This window comes from Quercus robur, chromosome 8 (genome assembly GCF_932294415.1).
Source record: "Quercus robur chromosome 8, dhQueRobu3.1, whole genome shotgun sequence".
NCBI classification, from domain to species: Eukaryota; Viridiplantae; Streptophyta; class Magnoliopsida; order Fagales; family Fagaceae; genus Quercus; species Quercus robur.
Genome location: NC_065541.1, coordinates 41050837 through 41063663, shown reverse-complemented (window position 1 = coordinate 41063663; position 12827 = coordinate 41050837). Strand labels below are relative to the sequence as shown.

At 34.1% G+C, this 12827-nt stretch overlaps 2 protein-coding genes across 2 annotated transcripts; both read right to left on the bottom strand.

Moving 5' to 3' along the window:
- Positions 1–4789: 4789 nt before the first annotated feature.
- LOC126695526 (pentatricopeptide repeat-containing protein At2g20710, mitochondrial-like) lies at positions 4790–8063 on the bottom strand. The gene is made up of 2 exons (XM_050392304.1): positions 7698–8063; positions 4790–6184 (listed from the first exon to the last, which is right to left on the bottom strand). The coding sequence occupies exons 1-2, from the start codon at positions 7962–7964 to the stop codon at positions 4940–4942; spliced, it is 1512 nt and encodes a 503-aa protein (XP_050248261.1). The 5' UTR covers positions 7965–8063; the 3' UTR covers positions 4790–4939.
- A 1041-nt stretch (positions 8064–9104) lies between these two features.
- Positions 9105–12480, bottom strand: LOC126695525 (pentatricopeptide repeat-containing protein At2g20710, mitochondrial-like). Its single transcript, XM_050392303.1, has 3 exons — positions 12071–12480; positions 9960–11347; positions 9105–9552 (listed from the first exon to the last, which is right to left on the bottom strand). The coding sequence occupies exons 1-2, from the start codon at positions 12365–12367 to the stop codon at positions 10115–10117; spliced, it is 1530 nt and encodes a 509-aa protein (XP_050248260.1). The 5' UTR covers positions 12368–12480; the 3' UTR covers positions 9105–9552; positions 9960–10114.
- Positions 12481–12827: the final 347 nt, after the last annotated feature.

Here is a 12827-nt window from a genome sequence, read left to right as displayed (position 1 = left end):
CTTATATGTTGGTTGTTTAGATAGCTTGAGAGAGAATCCGTGGAGAACTTCCCGGGGACCAGTTTTTACGTCCCCACAGGATTTCACGCAATTTAGGTTGTAAGAATTTTTATGCAACCCATTATGTGGCGGTTAAAAAAACCATCTAGGTGTACTTATAGTTTCACATGACATTTTTAATGATTTATGTGACTTACTTAAATAAGGACAAGTTTGTAACCTAAGTTTACAACTTCACTTAATATTTCTTTATTGGATGTGAATTTTAACAAATCTACTATTGGATTACAATTTCTTCTTATATCTTCCATACTTGTAAAATTTCTAAAAGATCAAAGATCAATAACTATGTCATCATTCAATTATTTCAATTGCAACTTTTTGTAGAATAAAATTATGCATAAAAAAAAGTTTATGGATCAAATAGTAAATAACATCCAATTGACACAAAATTTAACATGTATGTTAAGAACGTAAAGAATATGCAATTCAGTTGTTAGATTTTAAAAACATTAGCAATATTAATTTTTTAAAAGGAAGTTGTAGCATTAGGATAAAACCAAATTTGTAATCAAACTGTCATTTTAAAAATAAAAAAAAACTTGACAAGTGTTGAGAGGGAAATTGATGCCTCTAAATAATATTGGGAAGCCAAGCCGAAACTCAACTATGGGCTCTTGTGATGGTGTCCAAAGGCTTTCAGTGTAGTGATGAGCTTATCCAAGCAAGAAATAAAGGCTGCACTTAACAAAACAGCAACAAAAGCCCAATAAAAATACTTTACAATACTTAATTAGTATGTCAGTGGTCCCGTTCTAATAGTGCAAGGAAAATAAATTCTCCAACGGTAGGGATGAAATTTCACGGTCCAGAAAAATAAATTCTTCAGCGGTAAGGGTGAAATTACACTTAGAGTCCAGTAGTCAATGATTAAATAAATTTAGGAAAGTGTTCACTCTTGGAGGTCCTTGTGTGCCTCGGTCAGGAGAATTTATTGTACTTTTAGCCATCATTACATCAATGTGAGGGAAAAATTCTATTGTTACAAATACATTATATCCTTCAACAGTAAAACAAAAGATAAAAACTAAAGATTCCATGGGAAGAATAAATGGATTAATTGGCATGGTGTGAAGGGAGAGAGAGATCCCAACTTAGCGCAGCAAGTATTAAACTAAGATTTTGGAGAATATATGTACATAAGGCATGAATGGGGTAATGTGGGTTGTTTTGAGTGAGTGGGATGGAATTAATGCTGAGGTTAAGGCTTTAGTGAGTAGTGGACTATTTGTGACTGATTAGGGAGCATTTATGAGCTGTGGATGTGCAAAAGAGGAAAGGAATGTCTAAGCCTAGGTGAGTATGGGTTAAAGCGAATGAGTTCTGAGCTTAAGGAGAGATAAAACACAAGCAAAATGGCAAACAAATCAGAAGTTTTCAGAGGGAGTAGTTGTGTGTTTGTGGGTTGGGGTGCTTATGTTTTTATAGTGGAGTTTAGGGAAGCATTAATTAACAAGAATCCAAAAAACATAGGACTAATCAGAGGCAGGGAATTAGGTTTAATCATCCTAGGATTTGGCCAGAAGTAGGAGATTTACTTTTGGAGCTGCCTTGCTTCTTTGGGTAATATACCACATGGTGGGTTTCTGGCGTGTTTTGCATTAAATGTCAAGATCTCTGGAGCTGAGTTTAACCAATGGGATTAAGGAAAGTATCAAGAACGAATACTAGTACTATAACTAAGATTTGGACCCCAAAAAGTAGGATTCAACACCCCAAGCCAGGTGTCAAAGTCTTAGTCCACTTCAAGGAGTTCTGCTAGAGATCTCTTTATGCATTTCAAACCACATGTTCCTAATTTTTCCCTTTTAGGATTCATGGGTTTGGCACATGAACCATATCTTGAATGCTTTTGACATTTATAGCATCAATTTGTCGAGATTTGGATAACTTGGTTTCGGCCCCCCTTTCGCTGGAGGTATAGTCTTGAGGAAGATGATGGAGTTCCATCACCCATTAGATTTCAGCTAATATCACAACCTTTGGGCATTGTTCATGTCAGGTGGAGGGTGACAGAAAGCTGATGGGACAGCCCTTAGTTCATCCTCAAAGACTTGGTTCCCTTGTAAAGGCCTCCAGTTGTACCTTGGTCAAGGATGAACAATGGTTGGTTGTCCACTCTCAATCCTCTGCCTCTTGCTGGGGTTCTTTAGATTGGGCTTGCTTATGTGGGTTGGTCCCCTTGGGCTAGGTTGTGTGCATCCTACAAAATGGACATCAACAACACATGTTGCCATGGGGTTACATCCCTCATGGACTTTTATCATTAGTAAATATTTTTAGGTTTTCATAGATATTTGTAATAGGTCTTTGGGCAATGAGTTATAATATTTGAAATAATATGATAAGTTTCAAAATGCCTTTGTAAATAACATTTACTATGATGAATTCCATATCATAAGTAATGCTCAAGATTTCTAATAATCACATCATATTTTAAATGGTAAACTTGTGGGATTGAATATTTACCATGAGCTTTGAAGAGAGAGAGAGAGAGAGAGAGATATATATATATATATATATATATATATATTATGGATGTTGTGATGTAAATGATGACCATGTGTTTCATGGGTTTATACTATGAGAACATAATCTTCAAGATAACTTCCTATGAGCTTTTATAAAACAATTGCCATGGTTTTTGCCATAGTAATGTTTAAGAAATAATGTTCATCTTTTAAATGAAATAAACATGATATTTTTTGCCAAGCGTTAATAATCTTAGGCTTTTGATAAAATAGTGCCAACGTAAATTGGGCTTTCAATATTGCCAATGAGAACTGGGTTTTTGATATTGCCAATGGAAATTGAGCTTTTTGATAAATAATTTGCCATGGGTTTAAATCATGGGCTTTGATTATGGGATTGAATCTCATTGATTTAAATCATGAGCTTTGATTATGGGGTTGAATCCTATTGATAAGATAATATTGCCATGAATTTGAATCATGGGCTTTGATTATGGGGTTGAATCCCATTGATAACATAATATTGCCATGAATTTGAATCATGGGCTTTTTCCAAATATTACTAAGCATAAAAAATTATTGGGCTTTATAAAGAATGAGATTTCACCTTACTCTATAAATAATTTGGGCTTTACAAAAAATATTGGGTCTTATAGTGTTTTGCATTTGTAGCCCAATTTTGGGATGGAAAGGAGAACGGTTGTGAGCTAGCATAGCAATAGTAAAAAATATTTAGGTATGCCCAATAATTTGTTTGTGATGTTTGAAGAGAAATAAATAAGTGTTATTTAAATAATATTAGGTGTAAAAAAAAATTGTACCCCAACCCCAACAACAAATATGCTAATAAATTATAATATAATAAAAGAAATAACTTCTATTTTCGCATGCAGTCATTCTTTTAGTCCCGATCTTTTTGTTCAAATTCGTAAGAGCAAAGTTTTTATGCAATATGGATTGCAAGAATTTTTATGCAATCCACTACGTGCTAGTTAAAAAAACCGTCTACAAGTATTATTGAAGGGACAAAGTGTGTGTGTATATATAGATAAAATAATAAAGATTATAATAAAAAAGAAATATTTATGTTTAATATGGATAGCAAATGGAACTAACAATATTGATTTTTATAATTTGATTTTTGTACATAATGACAGACCTTAACAAAGTAAACAATGATACTCTTAGTAAAAGTATTGATCTTAAGTTAAGTTACAGTATTTGTGTTATAAGTATAATATAGAAAACGTTCAATATATGTTTTATACATTTAATTATTTTTTTTTTAAAAAGCATGTATTTTTTTGAATATTTTTGTTTCTTATGATAAATGGAATTTTTCTTTTTATTTATTTATTTTTAAATCATACATACATACAATATACGGTATAATAAATTTATTATACTATGTAAAATCCATGTGCCATACCTATACATAAACTGACTAATTTTATCAAGTTGCCAAATTATGACTGAATTTGCCAATTGGGGCATTCTAAATAAAATTAGCATAATAATAATTCTTCAACCAGTATTTCAAATATAAAGCCAAATATATATTTTTTAAAAAATATTATGCCGCAGAAGATGTTTATCGTTGTAGGCTTGTAGCTGAAATGCCACCAGTCCTGGTAGTCAGCTCGTATATAGGGTGCATCCCACCCAAGAATCATTATAGAAGGAAGGTGATGCAGCAAAATGTGCTCAATCCACTGCTATGTAGCCCTTAGTGTTGAAGACTTACAAGTTATAACTTCCTTTGAACAATTCCTTTTTGTGATAATGGAACATTTCTGTTGTCCTTGGAAATGCCCATTTTTTGTAGCGCTCAAAGTTTTCCCAATGAGACTTTCTTCTGCCCTTCTCTTTTATTTGTGCTTTTTATGATATTAACTGCTTTTTTTTTAATAAATTAGTATTTAATAAGACAATGAAAAAACCAAAAACAAAAAGAAGGATAGCTTTATAGTCAACCCATATAGAAGAAAAGTGGGGGGGAAAAAAGAGACTACACCAAGTAGCATTTAGCAATTAGCATTTAGAACTCGAATCTTGAAGATTAGGGCCATCTTCTTGACTGCTCATTAAATGAGAGCAATAAACCTTGTGGTGTTGCAGAAAGTGTTGGTTCTTATCCTGCTTGTAGTAATGAAATGACCAACAATCGAATTAGGATGATTTTTAGGTTAAGCGGGAACAATCCTAACTAGCATTGATCACTGTGACAACTACGAGAAGAAATATGAGGGGGAAGACTGTTTGCAAAACGCATAATTAGTAAAACTAACTAGAACCTAACGGATGTATTTGTTTGCTAAGTAAAGTGCTATAGATTAGACAATTAATAATTTGTGTTGGCAATCATTTGAATACTTCGCATAGCTTTACATATAACTCAGCTGCTGCCATCAGGCTTGGGATCCATTAGCCCCTTGAATCTCACCCTCCTGATCTTGATCATCCCCTTCCATCCGAACATCTGCTTTCATACTATCAAAGGCTCTGGAATCCGTATTTTCACTGTGAATATAATTTAGTAATCTTTCATAAATTCCAGTTGAGAAATGAACATGTTCTCTAAGTAACCTCAAGATCTCCTCTGCCACTTCCACCTCCCCATTCCCTTTCAAGTAGTCAAGACATGCAGCCAAAGTAAAACGGTTGGGCATCCATCCTGGCTGACTTGCCAAGATTGCTTTCTTCATTGTTTCCACTGCCTTTTCCATCTGACCATGTACATGATATCCAGTTGCAAGTCGACCCCATTTGGTTGATTCTGTCTCCTTCCCACACTCTATAAGCCTGTTCATATATGCTTCAGCCTTTTCAAGAAGACCCTTCTTGCAATAAGCAGAGATCAGCAGATGTGGAATCCGAGAGTCAAAGAATGTATTCTCAGATTCCCACTCTTCCAAGATCTTCTCAGCACCATCAATGTCATCTAGCTTCAGTAATGAGCTTATCATACAAAGATAGCCAGAGTTGTAGAATCTCCCCATATTTTTGTACAAATTCCAAATATGGTAAAGCCCGTCTTTATTTTGAATAGCAGTGTATTGAGTAAGGAAGATTTCATAAGCAATCTTCCTTGTTTTATTGCTAACGAGTTGCTCCGCTTTCTTCAGCATCTCCAGAGTCTTTTCATGTAGGCCAGCTTTCAAGTAGCCATTTGCTGCAACAACATAAGAATTCCAATCGATGGTGATTAGAGGATCAGCTTCCATCTTTGTAAGAAGCCTCTCCATTTCCTTGATGTCAGACATGGCTACATAAGCATTTAACCTGATATTAAATGTAAACATATCCCAATCAATGCCCTTCTCTTCCATCTCTTGCGTTAGAACGTGTAGTTTCTCAGTTTTACCCATCCGAGAATAGAGGTTTAACATAACGTTAAAAGACAGAGATGTGTTCAGAAAACCTAGCTCCCTCATTTTCTGCATGGTGGCCTCTGCTTTATCCAAAGATTTATTTTCTGCATAGCAATTTAAAAGAGCACCATATACCTGATAGACTCTTAAAGTGTTTGGGATGCTATCAAAATACTTCTCTGCTTCTTCTAGGCCATGAACTTTTGAGATCAAATCTAGTCGAATTGCAATTTCTCCAGGAGACAGATCATGGTGCCTTTGGTCACTGACCCATTCAAATATCTGACACAAAACAAGATTTGGGAGCATCAATATGAAGACTATGATCATATTATACCAAACTAAGATAATTTGAGTAGAAAATCACTTTCCTATACATTTTTTCTGCCAACTAACTTGTTCAACCATGGAAAAAAATAGCACACACAAAGGGGTGGCAAATGTTCATAATGGAAACCAATTTCCAATTAGCAATACTCAACTTATGAAATTTTTGTAAAATGACATTAACTTTGTGAAACTTTATTACTTATAAAAAAAAAAAAAAAAAAATGTCAGACTCACAGTGCCAAGTAGCAGAAATATGAGAGTAAATAATTGGAGAAGGAAAAACAGAGATCATGTCAGCAATCATTAAGTCAATGGTGGAAGTTAATAATGCGTCAGTATTTTAGTATAGGCATGTCTGGACATATAAAATAAGTTAGAGTTTAAGTCGTATAAGACCTGATAGATGTTATAAACCACAGTTTTTCCATCTGACTTTCTTTGTTCAGTTTTCTATAAGATGTTGCTTTTACATCAATGCATTATTTTCCAAGGTTAAGCGTTTTGCCAAATATCGCAATAAAGTCTACAATATGGCAATATCATCCAAACTTAACCCAACTATTTTAGGTTTTGTTACACTAATCCTTCTCTTAAATTAATTTAAGAGTTCTATATTTAGGGCCTGTTGAAATCAGGAAACCAACAAATGGCTCTCGTTTTATCTTCAACTTTTTAGATCATTAAACAGCTTTATATTAAAAAAAAATGCATAAAAAAAATATTGAAAATCTATTTCCAGTTAAATATATAAGTTTTTCATAATTAATGTAGGTGGTTACATAAAGCTTGGTAAAAATTTGCAATGGCAACAATGTGGTTATAGTAATAATGCTGCCGCTAGTGATGGTGCAAGTGATAGCAATTAGTGAAGATTGGCAGTAGTAGTAACTGAAAGCTAATGATAGTAACCACTTTTGAATTCCTTAAACCCATCAGTGTATTTGTGATTTTAACATAAACTCCTTCTGCATGCCACTTTGTTATCCCTTCTATCCAATATTCAAAAGACATAATTTCATGTTTCTTGATTTTCCCAGAATCTGGAAATTGTTTCACAAATCAACAGACCAAAAACATACCTATAAAACACATCCACCCGCATTATACAAACAATTCTAAAAGCCCAATAAATCTTTACTCAGTGAGCCTTAAAAATAAGTTTCATTTTCTTCATCCCATAAGTTATTTTTGATAAGTAAAAAACATGATGGAAACGCAGGTATTGAACCCCATACCTCTAGCTTATACTACACATACACAAATATAAAATACAAGTCAAAATTTTGGCTAATGGCTCCACTATCAAACATTCATTACTTCATTTACAACCCATCACCTATACATTTTGAACCAAATTCACATACCCATTTACAAAATACATAGTTATATACATATAGACAATCATACATACATTCACATGTATGTATTTATATAGAAAGAAATTTAGATTTGAGGGAAATGAAACCTGAAGAGCTTGTGAGTAGCGACGGAATTTGCGAAGTTGTTTGATCATCATTAAAATATCAGATTGTTGGACTTGTCGTCCTTCTTCGAGCCATTGGTCGATGACTCGAATGATCGAAACCTTAGGGTCTCCGGCCCGCGATACCCGACTGTACAGAGAGTCGATTGGGGGTGAAGGTCTTGCTAGGGTTCTTGTGGAGTAGAAGAACACACCCAAAACCCTTGAAATGCCATAGACACGCCATGGATTTGAGCTAAGAAGCTTCATTATTAGGACTTAGGAGTGAGTCCTTGAAACCTTTTACTGGGTTTGAGTCTTTGAGACAAGATGAAATTGAAAAACCCTTTTAACGTTTTAGTCAGGGTTTAAGGGATTTTTTTTTTTTTTTTTTTTGAGAGGTTAGGGTTTAAGGCTTTTTTAATGGGCTATTTTGGTGCAGCATGTGGATTTTTTTTTTACAAGGTAGAAATTCTACCTTAATGTAATCTAAATGTATATATGTATGTAACTCTCTTCTGGAGACTTGAATCCCGTCATTTATCTCTCCATACTCCACAAGTACTAATACTTGTGAAGTAATCATTGCACTAAGGGTCTGCAGTAGTGAAGCACATGGATTTTTAATTGGTTGGCATTTTGAAAATTTTTAATGAAATATCAAATGTTTCCCAATTGTTGACAAAATGAAAAAGTTTTGTCTAAGTTTAGCACATAATTCAAGAATTTTTTTGTAGAGCTTGATTTGGAACATATAAATGTTAATTTGTATATTTCTAAAATTTATGGACTTTAATGTGAGTTCCAGTTAGCTCAACTGGTAAATCTCTGTTGGTTAGATAAGAGATCTAGGGTTCAATCCCAAAAAAAAACAATTGGTTCACATAAAAGTAATTGTTTATCGCTTACCATTGACCACTTCAACAAGTTGTAACAAAAAATAGTGTAAAACTGAGATATAAAGTGAAGAAGTGGAAGCTTATCTTGTTTGCCTGATACTTTTGTGTGACTTGAATTGACTCATAAACCCAACCCTCTAATAAAGGATGTTATAGATGGACTATCACTCGAGCCCTCAATCCATATGCCTCTATATATGAGAAATAAGATTATTAAAATAGGGGATTTTTTTTTTTTTTTGGTCTTAAAAATGACATCTGTTTGATCTTGGTCCCATATTTTAAAAACTTTAAAATTTTAAAATGTAGCAAATTTCAATTTTGTCCCTCTTTTGATTTCTTGATCATAATAGAATGTTTAGACATCTTGTATGAAGGAATCAACTTTCATATTTTAAGGGGCAAAAAATGAAAGCAAAAGAGGTTTGAAAATTAAACAAAGGGATAAAATTGCTCCCTTTTTTTCAATTTAAAGGACTGAATCAGAACCTTTTAAATTAAGTAGCCAAGATTAAACAAGATCCCATATTTTAGGGGCCGATTTTTTATTTTTATAAATACATACACGTATATATGGTCTAACCAAACAAACAAGTTCAGGGAAGAAAAGCAAACAACCGCTTTAATTAGAATATCCAACTGAAATTCTGAAACTTTTGGTGTTTTCGTAAGAGAGCAGAGATCAGATAATTTTAAAGAGCATCTGCAAATCTAAATAAAAGTACTACTACTAGAAGATATACAATAGTATCAAGAATAATTGAGCAACATCAGCCTTGGCACTTGGCAGAGGTTTAATCTAAAGATAAAATATGGTCTTCATGGCTAGGGTTCAAGATTTTTCCTTCAATTTCAGCATCCTCTTTGTAAATGTTCTGTTCAGTCCTGTCCTAAACGAGCTCCCAGTTTGAATTTAGAGAGTAGAGACACCATCATCCAGTTCTCTATGGGAAAAACTCCTGTAGCATAAAAGCATAGGATGAGAACTCATCTATAAGCAGAGACCATGCTACAATACAGAACAAAGTTTTATGGTTTTATCATACATTGATGAAAGTTCAAGATACTAGGACTTGTCATGGATAATAAAGATCAGAGTAAATTACATTTTAAACCCTATAGTCTCAAAAGTAATAAATTAAATCCCGAGATTTGGCAAGGTGACAAATTAAACTTCAAGCACAACGAGATTCCACTTAAATGGGTAGAGGTTTTATTGTTACTTTTTGAAACCTCAGGGTTTAACATGTTACTTTTGAATCTATAGGATTTAATTTGTTACATCCCTGAACTATAGGGTTTAAAATGTAATTTTTCCCAAAGAGATTCAAAATCTATGAGATCAATTCCTCATCTCCCACCATACCTTTATGATTTCTTAGTGCAAATGAAAGATCCAGCCAACAAAAGGTCAAATGTAAAATGGCATCCAGAGTTGAATATTGATGGATCACAGTAAGTTCAAGGTCCCTTGAACCAGCTATAACCTTTTAGAGCTCACATTTATAGAGTTCCTCTAAGCTATAAACTTGGTTTTATTTCAAGGATCTTCTGTGTTTCATCATCAGTAGTAAAACCATCCAATTTCATCTGACTAAGAACCTCGGAAACTGATTTCCCACTTCCAACACAAGTCCTCAGCAATCTGTGATTTATCTCCCTGCTCAAAGGAACAAAGTTCTTTAATAATCTCAAGAATTCCTCCATTCCTTCAACATCACCTTGCTCTTCTAAGTAATTGAGACAGGCAGACAAAATGATGGGATTTGGTCTCCAACCTTGTCTTCCAACCAATAGTGCCTTCTTCAACATCTCAATTGCCTTAGGCATATTCTCATGTTCCATGTACCCCAAAGCTAACACATTCCAGGTACTAGCATAAGGTGTTCTTGCTTCCATATTCTTTTTTAAAACTGATTCTGCCTTATTGAAGAGACCCTTTCTGCAGTAAGCTGAAAGAAGGCTATTCAACACCCGAAAGTCATACACAGTGCATTGGGCTTCCCACTCCTCAAAAATCCTCTCAGCCCCCTCCAAATCATCCAGCTTTGCAAGAGATGAAATCATGCAGGCATATGATCCATCTATTTGTTTGGTTGATGGCTTGTACGTATTCCACACTCTGTAAAGCTCCTCCTTACGGCCAGTGTTTGTATAGAGCGTAAGAAGAAAGTCAAAGGCTGATTTCCTTCCCTGAAGGGGAATATTTCCCTCCATTTTCTTCAGCATTGCAAGAGCCTTTTCAATCATCCCAACTTTCAGATATCCACTTGCTGCCATGGAACACACTTTCCAGTTAACAGAAAAGTGCCTATCCTCCTCTATCCTCTTCAAAATCCTTTCCATTCCAGAAATGTCAGATGCTGCAATGTAAGCAGCCATTCGGTTTAGCATGGTATACTTATCTTGAGGTATTCCCTTCCTTTCCATCTCTTGCATCAACATGTCAATTTTATCATATTCTCCAGTTTGAGTGTAAAGGTTAATCATCATGTTGTAAGGAAAGGATGAGACTGCCATCTCCATCTCTTTCATTTTTTGCATAATGGATTCGGCTTTCTCAACAGATTTCTCTCGAACATAGCCACTGAGAAGAGCACCATACGCATTGACCGATTTTAGATTACTTGAAATATTATTAAAGTAATTTTCTGCATGCTCTAGTCCACGAACTCTGTGAATTAATTCCAACCTAACAGCAACATCTATTGGTGATAATGTGAAATATCTACGATCAGTCATCCACTGAGATATCTGGATTACAAAAAAAGAGAGAGAGAGAGAGAGAGAGAGAGGGAGAAATTAATTACTTCACATGTAGTCAACAATTAATTGAAACGTCATACAAATAATCAGAATTTTTTGGCAATACTTTAGTCTTCTCATATTGTTATGGTGCTGCATGAACCATTATATGACAGTAAATGGATCAAACAACAAAGGGGTAACAAAGAATTGAAATCAGATTATTCATTATTGTTAAAATAAATAAATAAATCCAGATTAGAATTGGGCAAAATTTGCAATCTTAAAGCCAGAAGTAGACCCTGAAGAATACCTAAGTTTCTCCATAGAATCAAATAGCAAGAATAACTCACATACCCAAAATGTTACAAATAATAAGATTGTATCGAATTTGAATAGACAATCATGGGGCAATGGAATACTTTGGAAATTACAAGTAACTCAAGGGGAAAAACAATTTTGAAAATGATTTCAGCCATATATACACAAGTTACATTATCAAATGGCAAAGTCCATCTAAAAACAAACAAAATTATTTGCAGAAACCAACTTAAGTACATACTGCTTTCATGAATAAATCAAGCACAAAAAAGAGTTAAAAGAACACAAAATTGAATAAATCGAACTGGGTATGAATAGATACTATGACATAACATTCAATGAAATAAAATCCAATATCCACATATAAGAAAAGGGAAAAAAAAGGAAGAAGAAATGGGTTTAGAGAGAGACCTCGAGAGCGTGATTGAAGCGCTTAAAGTCTTTCATGAGTCGCACCAGTGATCGGAGGTGTTGTTTTTGAACGGGTCGTCCCTCATTGACCCATTGTTCCAGCACTGGAACTACCGAGACTTTGGGATCTCGAATGACTTCAATGCGATCGTAGAGAGAACTGGAAGAAGAAGAAGAGGAGGAGGAGGAGGAAGGTGGGGCTAAGGTTTTAGTGGAGAAAAATGAAGCTAAAGTTAAAGGACTTGGAGGGTTCTGAGGCAGAGTGGGAATGATATTGTTCAGGCAGCGAAGCCTCATTTTCTCTGTGTGTGTGAGAGAGAGAGAGAGAGAATTATAGTCAGGGTTTAAGCGGAGGTCGGAGAGGTAAACAGAAACCCCTCACAACGAGGGTATATATTTTCATATTTGGAAAGTTCAAGCACGCTAGAGTATTCAAGTCAAAAAAATAAAAAAAAAAATAAAAAAAAAAAATAAAATGCTAAGCAGAATTTCTAAATTTTTGTACTATTTAAAGAATGAACAGTAACTTTTATCTTCTAACTACTCACTTTTTCAAATATACTTTTAACAGATTTTCTATCTCATTTAAATATTATTTCTTCATTCATTATTTATTATTTTTTTAGCAACTACATATCTTTCAACATTTTTTTATTCAACACCTAATTATTATAATAGGAAAAAAGCATTTGAAGAGTGAACAGTAGCTCATCAGCCTAATTATTATAATAGGAAAAAAGCATTTGAAGAGTGAATA

Excerpts from the sequence above, each read along its gene's own strand:
- LOC126695526 (XM_050392304.1), bottom strand. The coding sequence starts at position 7,964 with ATGAAGCTTCTTAGCTCAAATCCATGGCGTGTCTATGGCATTTCAAGG. Across the intron at positions 6,185-7,697 it reads GCTACTCACAAGCTCTTCAG|ATATTTGAATGGGTCAGTGA; the intron begins GTTTCATTTCCC and ends GTTTTGTGTCAG.
- LOC126695525 (XM_050392303.1), bottom strand. The coding sequence starts at position 12,367 with ATGAGGCTTCGCTGCCTGAACAATATCATTCCCACTCTGCCTCAGAAC. Across the intron at positions 11,348-12,070 it reads GCTTCAATCACGCTCTCGAG|ATATCTCAGTGGATGACTGA; the intron begins GTCTCTCTCTAA and ends TTTGTAATCCAG.